At 35.6% G+C, this 21,235-nt stretch overlaps 3 protein-coding genes across 3 annotated transcripts; all 3 read right to left on the reverse strand.

Annotated features, from left to right (window-relative positions):
* Window positions 1-786: 786 nt before the first annotated feature.
* LOC145626709 (protein THALLO-like) lies at window positions 787-2,968 on the reverse strand. Its single transcript, XM_081679172.1, has 6 exons — window positions 2,840-2,968; window positions 2,609-2,753; window positions 1,479-1,702; window positions 1,321-1,384; window positions 1,153-1,221; window positions 787-1,046 (listed from the first exon to the last, which is right to left on the reverse strand). Exons 1-6 carry the CDS (start codon window positions 2,860-2,862, stop codon window positions 918-920), a joined length of 654 nt encoding a protein of 217 aa, XP_081535298.1. The 5' UTR covers window positions 2,863-2,968; the 3' UTR covers window positions 787-917.
* Window positions 2,969-6,890: 3,922 nt separating this feature from the next.
* On the reverse strand, window positions 6,891-7,892 carry LOC145627672 (uncharacterized). The gene has a single exon (XM_081680030.1). It carries the CDS (start codon window positions 7,890-7,892, stop codon window positions 6,891-6,893), a length of 1,002 nt encoding a protein of 333 aa, XP_081536156.1.
* Window positions 7,893-10,979: 3,087 nt separating this feature from the next.
* Window positions 10,980-16,606, reverse strand: LOC145626710 (RNA exonuclease 4-like). The gene is made up of 7 exons (XM_081679173.1): window positions 16,434-16,606; window positions 14,665-14,816; window positions 14,444-14,577; window positions 14,123-14,343; window positions 13,840-14,046; window positions 11,937-12,017; window positions 10,980-11,664 (listed from the first exon to the last, which is right to left on the reverse strand). The coding sequence occupies exons 1-7, from the start codon at window positions 16,472-16,474 to the stop codon at window positions 11,400-11,402; spliced, it is 1,101 nt and encodes a 366-aa protein (XP_081535299.1). The 5' UTR covers window positions 16,475-16,606; the 3' UTR covers window positions 10,980-11,399.
* Between the last annotated feature and the right edge of the window lie 4,629 nt (window positions 16,607-21,235).

Here is a 21,235-nt window from a genome sequence, read left to right on the forward strand (position 1 = left end):
TAGCATATCTCCCTTCCATTATGTGAGCATCAACATTAATCTTGATCAGTCCAGCAGCTGGCCTTGACGTTGGAGAGAAGACCTGTTTAGCATAGAGGCAGTAGTCATCCACCATCTTCTTGAATCCCATGGCTGCGAAAACAGGATCAGGTACAGCTTGCTCAAAGACACATTTTGTCGCGGCAGAACCAAATAGCCCAAGCCAAACACATGATGCTACTAACTTCCTTTACATTCAATTTGTTTGCGAACCAAAGGAGTTTTGGGGTGAAAGAACCAGACGGGGATGCAGCAATTGTGTCACCATACTCGCTATTGCCACACACCCTTCTAGCAGCATCACATTCGAATAGGACATGATTAATAGACTCCACCTCCAATCCACAGATCAGCATTCTCAATGCTTTCTACCTGGTGTTGCCCCAACACTCCTAGCCAATAACCTGATTTTACAATATATATCCCATTCTTTGTCGGCCACCAAAACATCTCATCAGAAGGTAAGCTCAAAGACAATGGCAGTTGTAAACTAGTCTGGCAAATAGCAGGTTGAAAACATTCTCTGATTACACTCACATCCCACACCCCACACCCCACAGTTCTGCTCAATGAGCTCTGCAACAGTTAGATTTGGGTTATAAACGGCATTAGGATTAGGCAATGGGATTGCATTTCCTGGCAGCCACTTATCGTTCTAAACCTTAATACTCGAGCCATTAAGCAGAGATTTTGATACAATTTTTGAAATTATAAATGACATCTTCAAGTGAACAATAAAATATAAAATAACATTTGATTTTATTATTTACGAAAATGGATTTCATACAGTTAATTATTTGTTTCAATCAGAGAGAAGGCTGCTACACAAATAATCCAGAATTTTGACTTAATCCATCACCCAGACGAATAACAGAACTTCATCCCAGCCTCCTGCTTCGACTAATGCTAGGATTGATGCCAGTAAGTTCCCCTTCATAACTAAGCTTCGGTCGCTTAACTTCACGCACCTGCCCCTTGCGCCTATTAACCGCTTTTTCATGCTGTTGCTGCATACATTTAAAAAGAGCACATCAGAGAAATGGAACCAAGCAATCACAGATGAGCTTAACATAGTTAACATTGAAAAACAAAACAATAGTTCTAATCAAGTACCTTGTACTTATTTCTTGGATTCTTTTTCTGCTTCTTTCGATCACGAGTAAGCCCTCTATTTTTCTCCATCTAACAAATATATATATAAAGAATAAGTATCAAGACAACCCATAGGAACTTATGCAATTTGCCATACTTTTTACAGGAGAGAGTGAGCTAGTAGTTTACCTGCTTGGAAATGCGACGCTTTCCATCAGCAGTGATCTCTAGTTCATATTGATCTTGTGGGATTCTAAAAGACAAATTATTGTGAGAAACATGCCATGAAATGATGCATTGATGCCGATACGAAAAGTACATGATGTGAAAGTAGTTCAGTAACTCACCTTGAATACTTCTCTGCCTTCAATTTATTCTTGGCTTCTTTTTGTTTTTTAACTAAATTGTAGAAGTCTTCTGATTCATCACTATCTCCAGCATCAGTTTTGTCACCCAAACGCTCTGGCTCATTATCAAGTTCAGCAGCATCATTATCTTTTGACTTGATTCCGGCTCTATCCAGAACCTGAAGTTGGTGTTTCCATCTCCTTTCTCCTAGCTCAGCTCTTTCCTTTCAAAAAGTTGCGAGAAAATAACAGTTAATACAAACTTGCCAGACTTATAATGTTTTTCATTGACAGTACATAAGCAGTCTGATTATACTACAAACAAATTCGAATTTCCTCGTGGGGCGGAGGGAGAAAGGGGTGGTGGATCTTCTGACCTTATTAAAAGCAAAGAAAATACTAGGAAAACTTGCAATTGATGGACAATAGACCATAATGAATAGGATCACTGAGATAGAGTGTGATTAGATCAAAGGTATCAAGTATGACAGTATATGTAATGACCAGAAAAGCGTTTACTGTCAACAAATTGACATCCCTCATCCTACTGGCTATACCTGGCATTGAAGGTGGCAATGGATCATGATCAACAATCAGGACTTCTTCTCAACTAATCAAAATTTCCATCGCTCTGAGCAGACAAGGCATAATGCTTTAAAACTTCGACACATAAAAAGTTTAGGGAAATTGTTTCGTGTACCTTTGATGTTAGAAAAATGCAAGGTGTACCTAATTATCTAACAAATGCACATATCATTGACTTATTAAACCAAATGCACCGTATACCTAATTATCTAACAAATGCATGTATCATTGACTTATTAAATCAAAATCATGCCCACACACTGACTTCCTTATATATGCACTAGAACTGCCTAAAAGCATAAATTACATCAAAATCTGAAATTCATTGATCATTCAAAATCCTAAACTTTATTTATAAATTTAGTTTACTTGATTACTTTGTAATAATTGAATTTGATGCTTAGGGGTCTCAATCTAATAAACTTAACATTTGTTATGAGTATAGGGATATTTGGGGCATTTTTTAAAAAAATCTTACACGGGTGCATTTTATAAACCTTAGGGTACACGAAACAATTGGCCGTGGTGAAAAGTTAACGATATACCTTGAGCCTGTTTCCCTTGGCAGGAACAATCAGGGAGAGTTTGCTAGAAAGAGTAAAGGCACGTCGTCTACTGTTACGAGTAGCACCTTCCAAAGCCATGACATCATCATCATAATCATCAATCGTTTCAAGCTTTCTGTCAATTCTACCAATCACACCACAACAAAATCATGTACAGGTCTATTTTACGTAGAAAATATGTGTGTTCATAATTGGGAAAACAGAATTTACCCAGGAATTTTCTTTAGCTTCATCTTCTTGCAATGTTGAGTAGTGTGCTTCAATGGAGAACTCAGAGAGACGATGAGGCACTAGGCAGGGCTATGTTCATATGTTTTCTTTTTCCCTTATTTTCAGAGCAATTCAATGGGTTGGAGCCCCATTAATAAAAGCCCTAACCTGCCCATATGGGTCAGATCTGTCCAATAAATTAATGGATCGGGTTTTATACGATTGTTCGATGTTGGATCCTTAATGAGGCTGGTCGGGGTTTATAATGATTTAAAACCTCTTTATATAGTACTGTATCAAACTAATCTAATATACTACCTCCGTTAAATGTTATGTGCAACTTTTGCCATTTCTAGATGTTTTTTATTATGTGCAACTTTCAGTTTTATTCCTATTTTTAGTAAGGAAAAAGTTGTGGAATGACCTTTTTACCCTTACTTAACTCACTTTTTTTTTTTAATCTTTGCCCTTACTCTAATCTAATCATATTCACCTAATCTAATCAGATCACTTAAATCTAATAACTCCCTCCATTTATTACTGAAAATAGTATAGTGCACCCGGGTGCACCATGCTGCACCCGGAAAGAACATTAGGCTTATTTTAAAGAACATGAGAAAAAAAAAAAAAAAAAAAAAAAAGAACATACGAGTGTTTGAAAAAGAACATGCTAGTATTTGAAAAAGAACATGCATAATAGTGTTCAACACAAGAACATGTTTGTGTTTGACAAAGAACATGACCTCCGAAAAGAACATTAGGCATATTTTAAAGAACATGGAATAAAAAGAACATGTTAGTGTTTGAAAAAGAACAAGCCAATGTTTGAAAAAGAACATGCTAGTATTTGAAAAAGAACATGCATAATAGTGTTCAACAAAAGAACATGTTTGTGTTTGACAAAGAACATGACCTCCGAAAAGAACATTAGGCATATTTTAAAGAACATGGAATAAAAAGAACATGTTAGTGTTTGAAAAAGAACAAGCTAGTGTTTGAAAAATTAACCTTGCTTGGTTATCTTCCAGTTGGCTTCAATTCATTACTATTCTTCTTTCTCCTCTAATTGTTCTTTTTTGAACAACTTGTACTTTATAGATTTAATTATTTTTTTTTTTTAAAAAAAAATCCCAAATTCACAAAATTAAACACTTTAACTTTAAAATTATTGAAGAAAAACAATTTGCATGTACAAAATTTATACTTACATTTTACTTGAATCCACCATTTGTTTAAGTTTGAAGGTTGAATTGTTGAAATAAGTTCAATTTTTTTCTTGGGTTTCACTTTGAAGATGAACAATTTTGCTATTTTGAAATTTTTTTGAAAAATAGAAAAAGATAGAGAGAAAAGTTATGGAGAGAGAAAATGAGTACTTTGGAAATGATTTTTACCCAAATTCATTGAAATTCTTAAATGAAAACGATGGTGTAAAGGAGAGTAAAAATTGGCAGCAAGAAAGAGAGTGATAGGAAGGGAAAGAGGAGTGAGAAATTGCAGGAGAAGAGAGTGATGGATTTGCAGTTGCAAGAAAATAAAAACATGTTCATTTTTTACCCATGTTCTTTTAAATATACTAAATGTTCTTTTGGGTGCACCAACCACAAATTAATTTATTACCCCCAATTCCCCCCAACTCTCTCATTTACTCACATTCCAAACCACCTTCAATTAATGATGATTGTTGAGCTTCTCTATTTCTTCTGGAGATTTCTCCAGATGAACCCTAGTTCATCATCTGGGGTTTAATTTCTCTCTCTTGTGTTCTTCGATTTCCCACTTCTTCCTCTCTCCAGATCTGCACTTCCTCTCTCCTCTTTTCTTCGATTTCCCACTTCCTCTCTCTTTCGATCTTTCTGAAACACTACTCCCTCCTAAAAGATGCCCAACTTGGATCCTTTGAAGGATGCGCACATGGCAACCAACGACAAAGGAGAGGAGAATCTGATCCTCCATCTCATCCATTGCTTCGAGACAGGATCTTCCTTCCCTCGTGAGTTCTATGAGTCAAGTGAAACGGGTCCCTACTGTACCTTATATACCTACAGAGCTCTGGGTCAAGTCCTTAAAAGCATAGATGAGGAAGAAAGGAAGAAGAGGGAGGAAGGACAGGGTGAGTCCCGTCGGAAATCTCTTGATTTCTCTGAGGCTCCTCTAGATCTGGTGGCTGAGAGTGCAGAGGGGAGTGTTGTGGCCGCAACTAAGCCCAGATCTAAGAGGGAACGGCCACCACCAAAGGTGCGTTCTTCGAGGAAGGCGGCGCGTGTGGCTTTGCGTAGGATGCGTGGGCTCCCTGACAACGAGTACATCGTTTTGTCTTCTGATGAGGAGGGTGATGAGGAACCACCATCCAAGAAACCTGAGGCTGCCTCTTCCTCTGTCCCTGTTGTGCAATGCTTCGTGAGGCGGAGGAACCCTAGGGTTCAACCCTCTGAGTGACTGCTCTCGTAACGATTCCTAACTCTAATTTTTTCTTTAATTTATTTGAGTCCCTATTTATTGATGGATCTGTTTGATTGTGTGCTGGTTATATTGTGGTTGTTGAAGTCCCAATTTAATGATTGATTTATGGTGTTAAATGTTGCTGTTTGTTGTTTGTTGATGGAGTGTGGATTATTTGTTGAATATGGTTATTTTTGGCCTTGGATCTGGTTGTGGGTGTTGATGGGTGACTGAATAATTCTTGTTGGAGTATTGTTGGCTAATTTGATGTGTAATTGTTGGATTTATTGTTGTTGTGGTTTCTGGTTGATTATTGATTGTTGGTGTCTGATGGGTTATGGACAGAATGCTGCCTCTTATGTGTGTGTGTGTGTTTTTTTTTTTTTTTTTTTTTTTTTTTTTTTTTTTTTTTTTGTTGAACACCATGTTAGAAGTAGTGTTGGCCTATAAGGGAATATGGTTGATGAATGATGAGGCTATTTTAGCTTGTTTGTTGCATAGAATGTTCTCAATGACCTTTTGTGGAAGAGAACACCCAATATTTGAGTCCCTCATTGTTGTCTTTGTAGTGCTCAGTGTGGAGTCCCTTTCTTATTATGAGTATGTTGTTATTGTGTAATCCAAATGATGAAGGGACTCCATTGAATTTCAATTTGAACAAGTATGTAGCTCCATCATTCACAATTTTGTGAGTGATGTTGAGGTAACCTTGTTTGAGTTGTTGTATTCATCAAACTTATGAACTTCTGATGATTTTTTTGACTTCACATTATAACCATTTTCATTCCATTCAAAATGTGGCTACAAAAAGCCTATTACATGAGTACTTGTACTTTCACATCACTGTCTTAGTGGTATATGACACTCTAACACACAAAATACACCTAACCACCTATTCATTTAGATTGCAAAACAATAATAAAAAAAAAAAAAACATACAAACTTCTGATGGTTATGTGTGGCAGTATATGTTGTTGTCCTGATTTGATGAGTACCCTTGTCTAATCTGCATCCACCTCCATTTCCTGTGCTGTTGCATGAGTCTCTTCTAGTGCTGGTCTGAACACTGTATGTGTTCAAGTACTCTACAACCTCTAGCACTATCTCTTTGTGCGTGAACAAACACTTGATTTGGCAGAATACCTAGATTTTCAAGTTTTTTTTTTGTTCATGTGTGGAATTTTGTATCTATTCCCTCCTTTTGCCTTGAGTATTTTGATCATGCATCTCTGTAGAGTGACCCATATGTACTTATTGACTTCTGGCTTGAATGTGTTGTATGACTCAATCACCTTCTCAACTAGCTCATCAACATTTTTAGGGAAAGATTGATATTGTAAGGACTGGATAGACCTAAAAAGACCTAAATCCAACACATTTAGATCAGGGGATTGAGCTGGTTGGAACACAAATTGAATATTAAACCCATTGGGTGTTGTTGCTGCTACAAACTCCTCATCTCTTGGTATTTGATGTGGTCTTGCATTGTCCCATTGTATGACAACATTCTTGGGCAGACTTTCAGGCCATTTTTCCTTGATTGCTGAAATTACTTTGTTGAGTAACATATCCCTTATGACCTCCCTGTTTACATTCTGAAGGGCCCTTGTCACCATTGTTCCTGCTGCTCTGTTCTTGCTTGATTCTTTGCTCTGTCTTGGACTTTGAATGGGAATATCCCATACTTTCCATCATGTAGTAGTTCACCATTTATGCCATACAATGGCTTACCAATAATGGCCATGAACATTGCCTTTAACTTGAATCTTCTTGACTGTTGTGCCATGTATGGATCCTCTTCACTTGGTAGGAGGTAAAACCTCCTTTTGTCAGGGTTCAAGTAGAACCATTTCTCATCTATGTGAATGGCATAACTCATGTCTTCAAAACTGGGGTCCTGATTTCCTTCCACAGGGTTTATATGACTTAAAACCCACTTCATTCTAGCTATCTTGTGATCTGCTGTGAGTGCTGGTTTGCAACTTGCTGTGTGTGTTCTCAACCTGCCCTTTTTCTTCAAGTAGTGCAAAGTCACATGTGAAATGTTGAGTGCTGCTGCATATGACCTCTCTGTCTGCCTTAAATACAGAGGAACTGATTGTAAGAATTCATCTGTGAATTCCCTTGGCTTTGGACCTGTTTTGCCATACTTTTTTGTCCTGACATCAATCATATTCCCTTCTGCCATTTGTTGTTTTATGTCTGTGAATATTCTTGTGATTGTTGATTTATGCACTCTGAATTGTGTGGAAAGTTGCATTTTGTATCCTCTTGGCAAAGTTCCATCTTGCATCTTCACCAACATTGCATCAACAATCTCTCTTCTCTGATACATGGTGAGTTGTTTTCTGTTGCTTGTAGTTGCTGCATGATTCTGTCCTTGTTGTTGATCTTGATCTTGATGTATGGTCTCTTGCTGACCTTGCTCATTTGTTTCCTGAGTCCCTTCTGTAGACTGTTCTTCATGTTGCATGTTTTCATTGTCAGAATCATAGAACTCTATGTCTTCATCTTGAATTTGTTCTTCCTCTTCAAAATAAATTTCTGCCATGAGTTCCTCTGTCAGTAATTCATCGATATCAAACTGCTGAGATTCATCGAAATCTGCCATTTTTTTTTTGGTCCCTTCCCTTTTCAGGTTGTTGAAGATGTTGTAGGGGTGGCAGATGAAGTTTTTTGGCAAGATGAAGCTGCCCTACACTTTTGTGTACATAGAGAACGAGCAGCAGCACTCTTGATTATGGTGGATTCCTCTGTGCAGTACTAATGTGCCCTATGCTGTAATTTTTTGGGTTAATGGGGGGCTAATTTCTGAATTTAGGGTCTAACTTTTGGGATAAACATTTGGTTGTAATGTTTAAAAATTGATGATGGCTGTATTTAATGCTTTGAAATATCAAAGCTTGGATGACAATGGGGGCTTCCTTTTATAAGTCTCTTAAATGCTCTGATTGATGCTCTATTTATGTTGATCTAAAGAATTGAATGCTTGTTTTTTTTTAAAAGGTGGAGGGAATTTAAAACCCTCCCAAAATTTCAAAATGTTTGAAATTTTGACAAAAAAAGAGAGGGAATCTGATTTCCTACCAAGGGAATCAGATTTTCCTACTAAAGCACATGGGGGGACCATTTTTTCTCTCTCCTCCAAATTTAATTAATTCCATCTAACTACACCTTAATCAATGCCCTCCATTTTTTGCATTGGCAACCGTGAACTCACTCAAAGTTGCACAAAACAATTAACGGAGGTAGTATATAAATAAAGTAGGCATTTTTCGGGAGCATTTGGCGCGCCATATAAGAAAAAGGTATTATTTTGTCCAATGAAAAATTAGATTAATAATTGCGTTAAAATTAGATTAAAAAATTATCTTATGATATTAGAAATTTTATCTATATATTTAATGAATGATCTTCATAAATATACAAAATTTTAAATTAATAAAATAATTTATTAGAACCGTGCATCGCACGGGCTTACATCTAGTATATAGCAAATTCACCCGTTCCAGATTACCAATATTAATATATATTTATAGATAACCTTAAATATACGAAATATTAGTTTTTGGGCGCTGATATTGCAGGCAAAAAAGTAGAGCTGTCAAAAACCGACCCGAACTGGTGACTCCGAACTGTTCTGAAAAGGAACCGAACCGTTAACAACCCGTTATGTTATAACCGTAAACTGACCCGACCCGATTTTTTAAAACCTGAAACTGAACCGATCCAAATGTTTAAAAACTGTTAAGAAACCATACCCGTTTTCAAGCAAACCGATGCAACCCGAAACCGAGAACAACCCGAACCGAGTATTGCCGAACCCGATAGTAACCCGACCTAGTGTAAACCGAAACTGTTAAAATCCGACAAAACCCCGATTAACCTGAACCGTTTATAACCCGTAACCGGTTATGACCGAACCGTTTACAACCCGTAACCGATTACGACCGAACCGTTTACAACCTGTAACCGGTTATGACCGAACTGTTTACTACCTGTGACCGATTATGACCGATCAATTTATATCTCCATAAGTAAATTAACCGAGCATATTTATGACTAGAACCAAATTTCAACTTGTTCTAATTTTCGTTACCTATTCAACCTAACTTGTTTAACTCATAACTCGATTTTAATTTGATCTGATTTGAATTCGTGTATGAGTCGTAACCTAAGTCATTTGATTTGAATTCGTGTATGAGTATAAATGTATGAGTCATAACTTGTTATACGTACAATATGACATAATAAACCCAATTTTTTATAACCTGCTCAATTGTATCCTAATTCACTTGATTTGTTTAACTCACTATTCAATCAACCCAGCTTGTTTTGTGACCCTTATTAATTAATTGTGACTTTGTGAGTTAGGATTTTACCCAATTCTTCATAACCTGCTCAATTATATCCTAACTCACTTGATTTGTTTAACACACTATTCAATCAACCCAACTTGTTTTATGACCCTTATTAATTAATTGTGACTTTGTGAGTTAGGATTTAACCCAATTTGTTTTGAACCTAAACTCCTTTTTAAATCGACTGAGTTGAACTGGAACCAATTATGACCCGAACCGATTATAATCCGACTCGATTAGGACCCGATCTGTTTTGACCCGAAAACCGTACTAAACTGGAAAACCCCGTTTTCAAACTGATCAAGTTAAACCCGAACCGATTAGGACCTGATCTGTTTTGACCCAAAACCCGCTTAAAACTGAAAAAATCCGTTTTCAAACTGTTGAGTTCAACCCGAACCAATTATGACCCGAACCGATTACAAACCGATCTGATTAGAACCGGACCCGAATAGAAACCGTAGTTTAAAAAACCCAAACTGAACTGCCCCGATTTTATTTAAAACCGAACTGAACCGGCCCGTTAATTATTTAAACCCGTTATAAACCGACCCGTTACAAACCGAAAACTTATAAACCGAACCGAAAACCGAACCGTTAACCCGATTGACACCTCTACAAAAAAAGTCATTGCCAAGGCAAATGATTTATCCTATGCCCGTAATCTTTGAGTATCTAAATAAATCAAAATATTCATTCAATAAAATACTTTGTACTCCGTAATATCTTGTTGCCTATAAAGCAGTTAAATATTCTAATTAAAATTTTTCCAACTACTAATTATTCTCGTCAAAATATGCAACAAATTAAATTATTCACCATCATAAACTCATCCGTATAATCTTCTTACAATCACTAAAATTGACATTTTATCGGAAGAAACACCATTATCAAAGCTTTACAAGTATTAGCTACCTCTAAATTTGTTTTATTAATAAATTTCATTTATTTATCAAGCCCTTAATTAGTGTTTTCATGTAAACTTAAAATGTATTGACGCATATCACTTTGACAAACTTTTAATGCCAATACTATATATGAAAACAAATATAAGGGTGTGTTATCTTCACCTTACAATAAATATTATAAGTTTCAGGTTTAATAAGTTTAGATAAGTTTAATTAAGTTTCAATAAGATCTAAGAGCTTAATCTGGTCTGTGAGTGACGGTATGTGTATCCTGTAGGTGTTTTTTTGGCATTAAACTCCTGAGACTTTAGTTTAAGCAACAAAGCACAAAAAACTTGAATTAGACTTTAGTTTAAGCAACATTTGTGAGTGAAATTTTAACATGGTTATGGTCATCTACAAAACTCTGGAACATAAAAAAAAAAAAAAAAAAAAAAAAACATAGATGATTCTGTTTAAAGGCCAGTCTCTCATATAGGGTACTAGAGGTATGGTGACCGGATGGCCAGAAAACCCAAGTCAAAATAACTTCCCTGGAGTTTAACTACATCCACTGATCCACATTGCTCGGATTTTAGGAGCGAAAATACAGAGTTTGTGCTCCCAAAATTACATACCCTAGAATTCAGATGATTCTATTTCTAACTGTACCAAAGACTTAATTCCAAAAGGGGGTGAATTCCTCTAATTTGATAATGGAAGCCGAACCCTATGGTTTCAAGTTTCAACCGATACTATGAACAGACCACGGTAACAAAACCTTTCACTAGTATTCACTATTCACAACTTTTCAACTCTTCAGACTCTTTGCTGTGCTCTCAAGTTGAGTGGCATCAACTAGGGACTTATTTATAGCCGTACCTTCGGGACTGTGTCCAAACACCAACAACGATACTTTGACCTTGACATCTCGAGAAGTTCATCAGGTGTCAGCTTCTCAAGATCTTTCATTTTGCAACAATCAAACTCATTGGTAATAAATTCAGTAACCTGACTGGGTAAGCATGATCCCACGAAATCTTTGAGATGATCTTGGTCACGCATTCTCTTGTACAGCCTCATTACAGAGACACAGTCTTCGTAAGGATCGTGTATTCCCATCTGAATATCATAACTGCATTTACACAGTGAAGAATCAAATTTAGAACAAAGAATGGTAAATGGTTAATGTCTGCCAATTCTTTTTGAAGGTTTACTCGACCCTCTCTCTCTGACACACACACATGCCCTACACTTGACAGTAACACATCTGAGAAACCATTGAGTTGTAATGAACTGGAAATTTGACAGCAGAATTGAAAGGTTTTAGCAGATTCAACATTACATATATGGGCAGCGATAGTTACAAGGCGCACGCAAGTGTAAACTGTAAAGAGGTGAACATACCCAAGGTACATTTTTGTCAGATATTTGAGTGAGTGGCTGACCAAATTTGTTTTCATCAGCGGCTGATATTTGGCCGTATCCCTGCAATATTATGAAATCAGAAAGCCTTTCAAAACTAGGCAGAAGGAATTTAAGATAAGAACCAGATGAAATAAGATCATAAACCGAAATTCAGAGCCTATCTATTGAAGCACATTGTTCTGTGGGCTGCCTATTCAATAATAAACCAGGAAGAAAAAAGATGGGATCTTTACAACAGAGCCTCACACCATAGCAGTACACCGCAATAAGAATTAAATGCTAGATATAGAAAAAGCAATGACCACACGCATGAAATATTACGTTTTCATTGCTCTATTAGTTTACTTGATCTCAGACGTATCACATTTCACCAAACCATCAATCTACAAATTTATTTATGACAGACATGACACATGGAATTGTATACATATCAGCCTCATCTTGGGCCTTGAAGCATGAGATGATACCGGAGATTGAGGACATGTTTTTCTGATGACAAAAGACCTAAATGCATGGAACAGCGAAATTCCTCTCATTCTGTAGCTGTCATTAACTACAAGGAAATGAAGGAAGCTATAGAGAAAATCTAGGACATAAAATTTGTTATGAAGTATGCGAACTATGGATCATTGCGGAAATTTTCAGAATAGGACCTCAAATAGACTTAAGCCCAGATGAAGACCTAGTTTTTAAGGTAGATGGAACAAATAAGACCTTTCAAAGAGAATTCAGCAAGCACCCACATACAAAGTCAGATCACATCTAAACTACCAAAAGGAAAAATAATGCTAAAATCACCGAACTCCATATCAGATGTGCACATTTTCAGTCAATCTTCCATCAATATATAAAAATAAACTTTTATGAAGATTATTGGTGACTACAGGATGATTTGAGATTGAAACCATGGAAATTGGAAAGGTTGCACTATTTTCTCCAGCCATTGGGCAGAGGGGACATTAACAATATGATATGTTTATGAAGAACTAAGGTAAGGGAAGGAAATTAGCCACACATAATAAAAAAAAAAAGAGGGGAAAGGTCAACTTGCCGGAAATTTGACTATTATGCCGAAAAGTATAGAATTAAGGTGCTACTTGACAAACTGTAGGGCCTTAAAAGGTGGTCCAACTCCCCATATCAAAGAAAATGTATTTTCTCACAATATTTAAGTCTTAATATCCCTATATTTATCAACCCGTAATTGCATGCATTAAGGACAGAGGTATGGAAAGGCTAAAGGCCAAAACAGCAATACTTCACAGCTGATTATGGCATATAACAGTCAGAGTCTAACTTTCAACTTTCCAAGTTGGAGAAAAAGCTAGCAATTGAGTTTTCTAGGGTTCTTTCATTTACACAATTACACAGGTAAATGAACCACTTAAGGTGAAAGCAGCAAGAAAATGGCCAAACATAATAATTATACTTCCCCTATTTGGTAGAGAGCAATCATGGGCTTCATAGCATTGTAACATGCAATTTTTTGCACAACGTCCTGAATATACACGAATCCACTCTCATTAAAATTGAGGGGGTATTAATTCATACATCCGAGTATCCGATCCCAACAGAACTTCACTCATAATAATCAGAGCCTTGTAAGGTGCACATGGGGCAATTTTTATAATGCGAAGGTACCTCGTGAGTTGTCATATAGGATGCAAATATAATTTGAGACTGACAAGAAAACGTACGTTTCCATGTTATTGTAGACATAAAAAAAAAAAAACATAATTCCTAAGAGGCTAAGGCCACCATCGCAGGTATTAGCCAATAATTATTAAAGAACTCCAGAAGTGACAGCATCATTAAGCAAGTACAATGTTCTATGAAGTGATCACCAGCACAAAAGTTGACATTTCAGAGAAAACAGAGCTACCTGATCAGGTGGTCTGGATAAGTCATATTCAAACAATCCAAATCATGCTCCAGAGAGTGACCCACAAGAAGCTTGGCCTTTCCACCATCAACTCTCACTATTCCTATGGACTCGCCATTATATAGGATTTCCAGAATCTTTTCCTGCACTTCTTTCAAAGGCATTGCATCTCTTAGATGTTCTTCACTTAAGCCAGTCAAATCAGATCTGCAGCATTGTGCAAGGAATAGTCCGGTCAAAATAAATATGTACAAACATGATCAAACCTAAGGTAAGAGTCTACCTGTAATCAGTAACAGGCATTTGAGGTTTTACATAAGCATGAAATATTATATCCTCGTTCTCATCAATAAGGCAAACCCTACCACATAAATTAAGAGTTCCATCACTACCACCTCCAACCATTTCACAGTCCATCGCAACTGCTTCATGAATCTTTGGGAGACCATTGCTTCTGTCAGAAATCGAGTTCTTCAGTTCCATAGAAGGCAATGATATGGTACCCTGAAGTCATTGAACAAACTAGTATATTACAGAAATGGATTACACAAAACTCATACTATGGAAATTATTAAAAAGAACTTGTAATCAAAGATTAACTTACAAGGCGAGTAGGTGGAGGTAGCTGACAAGTCCATTTATGCTCACTTAACAAAATGCAGCTGTCAAATATTTTCATGCAAAGACCACATCCCAGTTCATGAAAGATTCTACTGCAGTTGTCTTTTGCCAACAAACCTGAAGGGTTGGTCAAAGAAAATGCTAAAAAACCAACTTAACAGAATTCAAGGGAACTAATTTAAAAATTCCCTGTCAGTCACTCACCTTTTGAATGCTCCCTGAGAGATTCAAATGATCTGCAGTGTTTCTTACATACTCCACATTTAGGTTGGTGCACCGAGTGGTATGAGACCTTCATGTGCTCCACAAGATGCTCTTTTTTATTATATTGCTTATAGCAAGCTGAGCATTTATGCCTGTATTTAGAGAAAAGAGCAACAGATCACACATATTAGCCAAAGCAATGTCAGGAGATTTAGCAGATCAGCAAAGAAAATTTTGGAGGAAGGACGAGAATTTTCTTTTGGAAAAATAAAAGTTTTAATTCAGCACTAAATCAACAACCCTCAATCTTCCCCAACTTTTAGCAAGCCAAACTAAGCACCTGAATTCCAGATAGACAAGTTGACCAAGGCCTGACCCGTAAAATATAATCTACGGGGTGACCACAACTGAGCAAAACTGTATTTTAACAAATCATCATTGATCATCCCCCTTTTCCTCCCTTAAGATACTAGCATTTTTCACTCTTTACAATGCACATAGCCACCTGCCGATATGACTCTGTAAATTGAAACATGCCAAGCTAATAATGATACTATGCATCCCACATTTGAGTAAACTGTATAAGGAATTCTCCTCCCAGGCTCCCACAACTTATGTGATGAAATTCAAGTTCCAACTGAACGTGTTGGATAATGATGACCTTTAATGGAATTTTGCCATGTTTAGAATGTCCTAACTTGGAGTTGGTTAAGTTGCGTGAAAATGGAATATTAAGATACTAAAGAGGCATTTCAGATCATTGCAACTCCGCACCACACCACGCCTACCAGGAGAACTACTCAAGAACCAATAAACATAGTGAAAAGAAAATGAGATCCAAAGAGGTCACCTTCAATCAAGCCCTTCGTAGCCCCAAACCATCACATGGAATCGTCTTCCACTAAGATTAACAAACAAGTAGAATACAACCCTAAATCCGCTTCTTCCACCTCAACTATAGACCTAAGTAACTCTATCACCTCACCCAAAAAACCTCATTTCATCCTATTGCGCCGGCCTTCCCTTGAGCTAACATAAATACATCTAGCTTCATCAACTGAGATTAATCTAAACTCATAATCTAAAATTCCTTAATAAACATTTATCACAAAATCTTGAAGCTTAAAACTTAGAAGCCTATTACCAATTACATACGAAGTATAAGGATATTACAGCAATCCCTATTACCAATGTTCCTAATGGGCTAAAACAACTCATTAAACACAACCAAAATTAGGAAAAATCAAACACATAAAGACCCTTTGGCCTTTGAAAGATATATGGCATACCAATTATGTTACATAAAATGCACGTACAAAGTACAGCATTTAAATGAAAATAACATCCACCCTTTTTTTCAGGGATTTTTAATGTATTACTGTACACTAAATATAAGTACCAAAAATTCGCAAATTTGATGATAAAAAACACATGCAATTTCACAATGAGAGACAAATTTTCAACCAAGCAAAAATTTAGCATGTATAAATTCCTCATTAATATTTACCACAAAACATTTTCACTTTTTCAACACACCCAGAAAAGTACACTCATTTCAATAAGTCTTTGCAAATTATTACAGTCCTAATTCTCCTAAAGATGGAATCTTTATAACTGAAACAAAAAACCCATTTCACAAATCACCACAATAATGTCAAAAACTAAATAAATTTCTCAAAATTTTACAAGGGCAAAATTGATAATTCTTACAAAAATCTGAGTAAATACAAAAAAGTGGGGGAAGAAAGAGAGAAAAAGAAAGGAGGAACCTGGTTTTGACAGATTTAGGAGGATTAGTCTCAGAATCCATGAAAAATGAGAGTTTTTGAGTGAAAAGAGAAGCAGCAACAATGGCGGGAAAGAAGAAAGGAAAGAGCCAGAAAGACCTGATCGCAATATCCGGAGTTTATAAGAGTAAGCAGTGTTCATATGTTGTGGGCGGTGGTAGGGTAAGTTTGTGGGGTACTTGGACACTTGGTAGTGGACGTTGATTGTTCCTATCACTTAAGCTTTAAATTGAATATCAAAAATCAAAATTAAGGCATAAGTTTTGTTAAATTGAATTACCCTAATTCAATAATCACATGAAATTGTACAACTTTTAAGTACGAGTGTACAATTTACAATTCAAGATGCTTCGTACTCTTACATTTTTATTTTTGGGTACAATTGTACAAGTGTACCTTACAATTAAAGTTGCTTCATACTCGTTAGTCGTAACATTTTAGCTTGCTATCAAACTCGCTTACCCTTTGAGGTAAATTATCATGCCCTTTATTTCTCCGTTTTTTCTTAGAGTTCATTTAATTCTGCAGCTCGACGAAGCTGTTAGAAATTGAGATCAGTGTCGATGGAAATGAATAACATGAAGGTGTCGACATCGATGTTGGAAATGGTGACGTTAGAAGAAGTTGAAGGTTGGAGGGGGTGAAAGAAGATGAAAGTGAAGGAGATAAAGAAGATGAAGGGTGATGTAGAGATTGAAGGAGGAGGAAGAAGGGAGAATGACAAAATTAACCTTCACCTTTTATAAAAAATGACCAATTTACTGTTACTCTGTTAGCCAATGTTAAGGTGATAATGTCATAAATCTGGTTTTTCTCACCCTTGCCCAACCTGCCACGGTACATACAATCGATTGTATGAACATATTGGATATTGGATGCATGTTACCAAACTTGATCCTTTTCATTTCACATGTAAGACATGTAATGCCGCCATAATTTCTAGAGTTAAAAGGGGATGTAATTTAGAACTTTTTTTCTTAATAACAATAACATACACTATTTTTTAGTATGTAGTATGTTTTTAACCATAATTTTGTAATATATAATAAAAAACGATTTTTTTTCCAAAATGACAACTTTAAATACTACGTAATTGTTTTTACTTTTATCGATACAAACACTATTCAACACAAAAATAAATAGAAGCCATAATTCTTGTAATACAATTTCATCCAAAAAATTTACAATTGACAACACAACAGCAGACTTCAGCAATATTATGAGCTTCAGCAGTCTTAGCAGCAGAGGAAAGAGCTTCACCCATGCAAGAGCACAGTATGCTAGGAGAAGAGGGTAATAAACTACAAGTAATAAACAAGTCTGATCAATCCTATTTTCTTAGATTCCAAACCTTGAAGCCTAAGAACAGTGGACTTGCAAACCACCCAAGTAAAGAATTTAGCTTCTTTAAAGATAGAATTTTGAAAAATCATATTGTCATCCCTGCTCATGTCACTCTCTGTAACACCCTGCAGCAGCGGCTTTATTAGCAGTTACATATTGCGTAAAATAGTGATGTTTAACCCTTGGGAAACATTTTAGTGTATGTTTCATAAGAAAATATTATACACGCATACCATTTCAATCAGATAATACTCATAATAGTATCCATGATAAACAAATGACAGCCCAAGATTTATTTCGATAATAATATTTAGGGTTGATTTGTTTGATTGTTTCCTCTTACACTTGGTGTAAAACTGTAAAATAAAAAAATAATAATAAATAAATAAAACAGATTTTAAGTGAAATTGAACACTCTAGTTGATGAGTAATTGATCTATTCTACCCTAGGGAGAGCAAGCACCAAAGCAATTGCCGGAAAACACCCTTTTTAAAGTTTTCTTACAGCCTGAAATTTCCTGAGCAGCCTACCTACAATGATCTTATACCAATGAAATCACACTAATATGCAATCTTACAGAAAACGATCATCCTTTTGAAACCCTGGCAATACTAGGGCTACCGGCAAACTTTAAAATTATAACCCCTTCTCATTCACAGACATATACACATGCACACACATAGACACACTAAGAAAAGAAGTCCCTTTTTTGAGAGTTGTCAACGCATTATGGGTAAATTTAAACTAAGTAAGCACAACTATCCAAATGGTCTGCTTTAATTAAGATTGGTAAGACCTTACTTAAGGGTGCGTCAGACCAAAAGCCAAGACACATGAATCTATTGAAAAAAGGGAGCTTAGCTGTTTGTTTGTGTGCCTAAGAGAATGGGAGGCGACGTAGTGGTTTCTAAATCATTGGAAATGGTGAGGCAGTAGGGTTGGGCCCCCGCTTCCTTTGGACACCTTCAAATTTGGTTTTTGGAAGCAATATTCATCTCAAGGACAAAACATAGAATAACAGACATCTAGTGTTCATTATAGAAGACATGAGTAATACATACAAAAAAAACCCACTTGTGGATGGTTTTAAATTCAGAAAAATAACAGACTTTAAATTCTGAAACATTGTCAGTTTGTCACTAATAGTAGTTTCAGTAGTAGTACCTTCATTCAAAGCACCCTTTTTTCTTAATCTTTTTCTCCTCAATATCAATTGATTCTTTGTAGATGATTTTCCTCCCAAGCACTTGTATCTTTCATAGTTTTTCCTACCAAGTACCAAAATAACAGCAACAAACAAAAAGTAATTATTAAATCAGCAAAATTTAGAGAAATAAACACAAGCTAAGAAGATAAGGAATTCTGAGAATAGGAAGGTGAAGGTGCCTAGAGCCCTAGAGGGATCAAGCTCATTTGTCGAGCTCAAAAAAAGCCAGCAAAAAAGTCTTAGCTTTATAACCCAATTAAATAACAGGAGTAGGCAACAGTGATGAGATTATATAGCTCAATATATAATACCAAACAAAACTAATAAAAACAAAAAATTGATGCATAACAATGGAAAACCCAACTCGTTTCAGGTTTTTAATTAGATAAATATCACATTCATTATTAATACTTTGTATAAACATATGGATACAGAAACACAATCATGATTCATGAATCAACTAATCTAAATTGGGCTAATATTTTTTTTCATAATGCATATATATATAAATCAAGAAAATTCCCTAAATTCAAAGCTTTACCAAGAACTTACAAAAACCAAAATCTGAAAATCAAACACAAACCTAAACATGAAGAGTGGACCTTTTATATATTGCTAGATATGTAGTGGTATCTGAAATACATAGTACTAAGGTTATATTCTTAGGAATTGCTTTTCTACGATAATTTTTTAGTTAACTTGTATAAATTGAACAGATTGAATTTACAAGATTTGACAAGGAAAGCAGATGTCATTCTTCCTCCATGATAGATAATGTGCTTAAATTCTCAATCCTCAGCACAGGTGTATTATTATCTTATGGATTCCAATCTGCATGATTGGGTTTCAGGCATCAAAAACGAAAATATTTTCTTGATGGAGCATTATGTCTCATCTTATTCTTATCAAATACAAAGAATCTATTTTATGAACAGCTATTATATGTACAACTTATAATACTAGTATGCAATTTGACGTGTATTTTGTCAAGATTTGGATGGCTTCTGTTGTGCATTTAACCCCTTCTGCTTAACATTTTATTGGCATGTGCCATGACGATGATATTTGTTTTAATAAGGTTATAACAACGTGCTTCATTCTGTCAACCAGTCACCAAACACAAGTTACAAATGCTATTGATCATTGTTGAGTTATCTTAGCATACAGTTCATGCCCACTCTAATTACTAGTAGTTCTTGTATCACCTAATATGCATGGTTCGTGTACAAATGTCAGCTTGTTATAATGGAAAATTTTAGATTTTAATGTCGACAGGAACATGGAGCAGAGTCTACTAACAAGAAAACAACCAAGAGTCCAAGACGCTAGAGGGGGATAAAAAGGTGAAGATGGAGACTTATTCACATAACATAAAAACTGTGTTTACTAGAATGACAAGAAACAGAACAAAGACAACTAAATAGAAGATAAAATTTATAACTATTCTTAGGCATTTTTATGACAATTTTCATTTGCTTCTGTTCAATCAAAATTCTGGAACCTAACGAAACTTGTGATGTCTTACAGAATGCAGAGCATACAGTGACAGTCCATTAATGTGTATCTTCTGATTTCTTTATCTTCTCTTTCTTTCATTTTAGTCCCTAAACTTTCTTCTTATTATTATTCCACTGACATATCTTGTGTCATAGGTCTCTTAGTTATACGAATACATGATCGTTTAACTCTTGGAGTTTGAAGGTCAGTATAAAAATTCTATATCAGATAACATATATTGGCAGATATTGAACCAGGTCTATACTAGTCCAAGTGAATTCAACATATTAGTCCCCAATAAAGCTATATCAGCACTCCTCACCAACTCTTTTAATGAATATGGCTTAAAAGAAGAAAATCAGAGTCTAACAAACAAAATGAAAAAAAAGGAGCAAAGCTTTAAACAAACAGGTACCACAGCTAATTGGCACTAGCCTTTCATGACAATTGACACAGCCTCAGTAATTAATTTAACACCAGAAAAAAAAAAAAAAAAAAAAAAAAAAGGTCACTTTAAGCATTTGTATAAAAAAAATTGCATTTCCACAAAACAATTAGAATAAAATTGCATTTTAAAATCTTAAAAATTAAGACCCTAAAACGTAAACAAATTAAACAATTAAAAAGGACAAAAAATAAGCAAATCCAAATACCCCTAAAAGGCTAAAACTAACCTCGAATTCTGATTTTTGGTTTGAAATTTACTCGAATTTGTTGCAGTAGGAGACGCCTATC

This window comes from Chenopodium album, chromosome 4 (assembly GCF_948465745.1).
Source record: "Chenopodium album chromosome 4, dcCheAlbu1.1, whole genome shotgun sequence".
NCBI classification, from domain to species: domain Eukaryota; kingdom Viridiplantae; phylum Streptophyta; class Magnoliopsida; order Caryophyllales; family Amaranthaceae; genus Chenopodium; species Chenopodium album.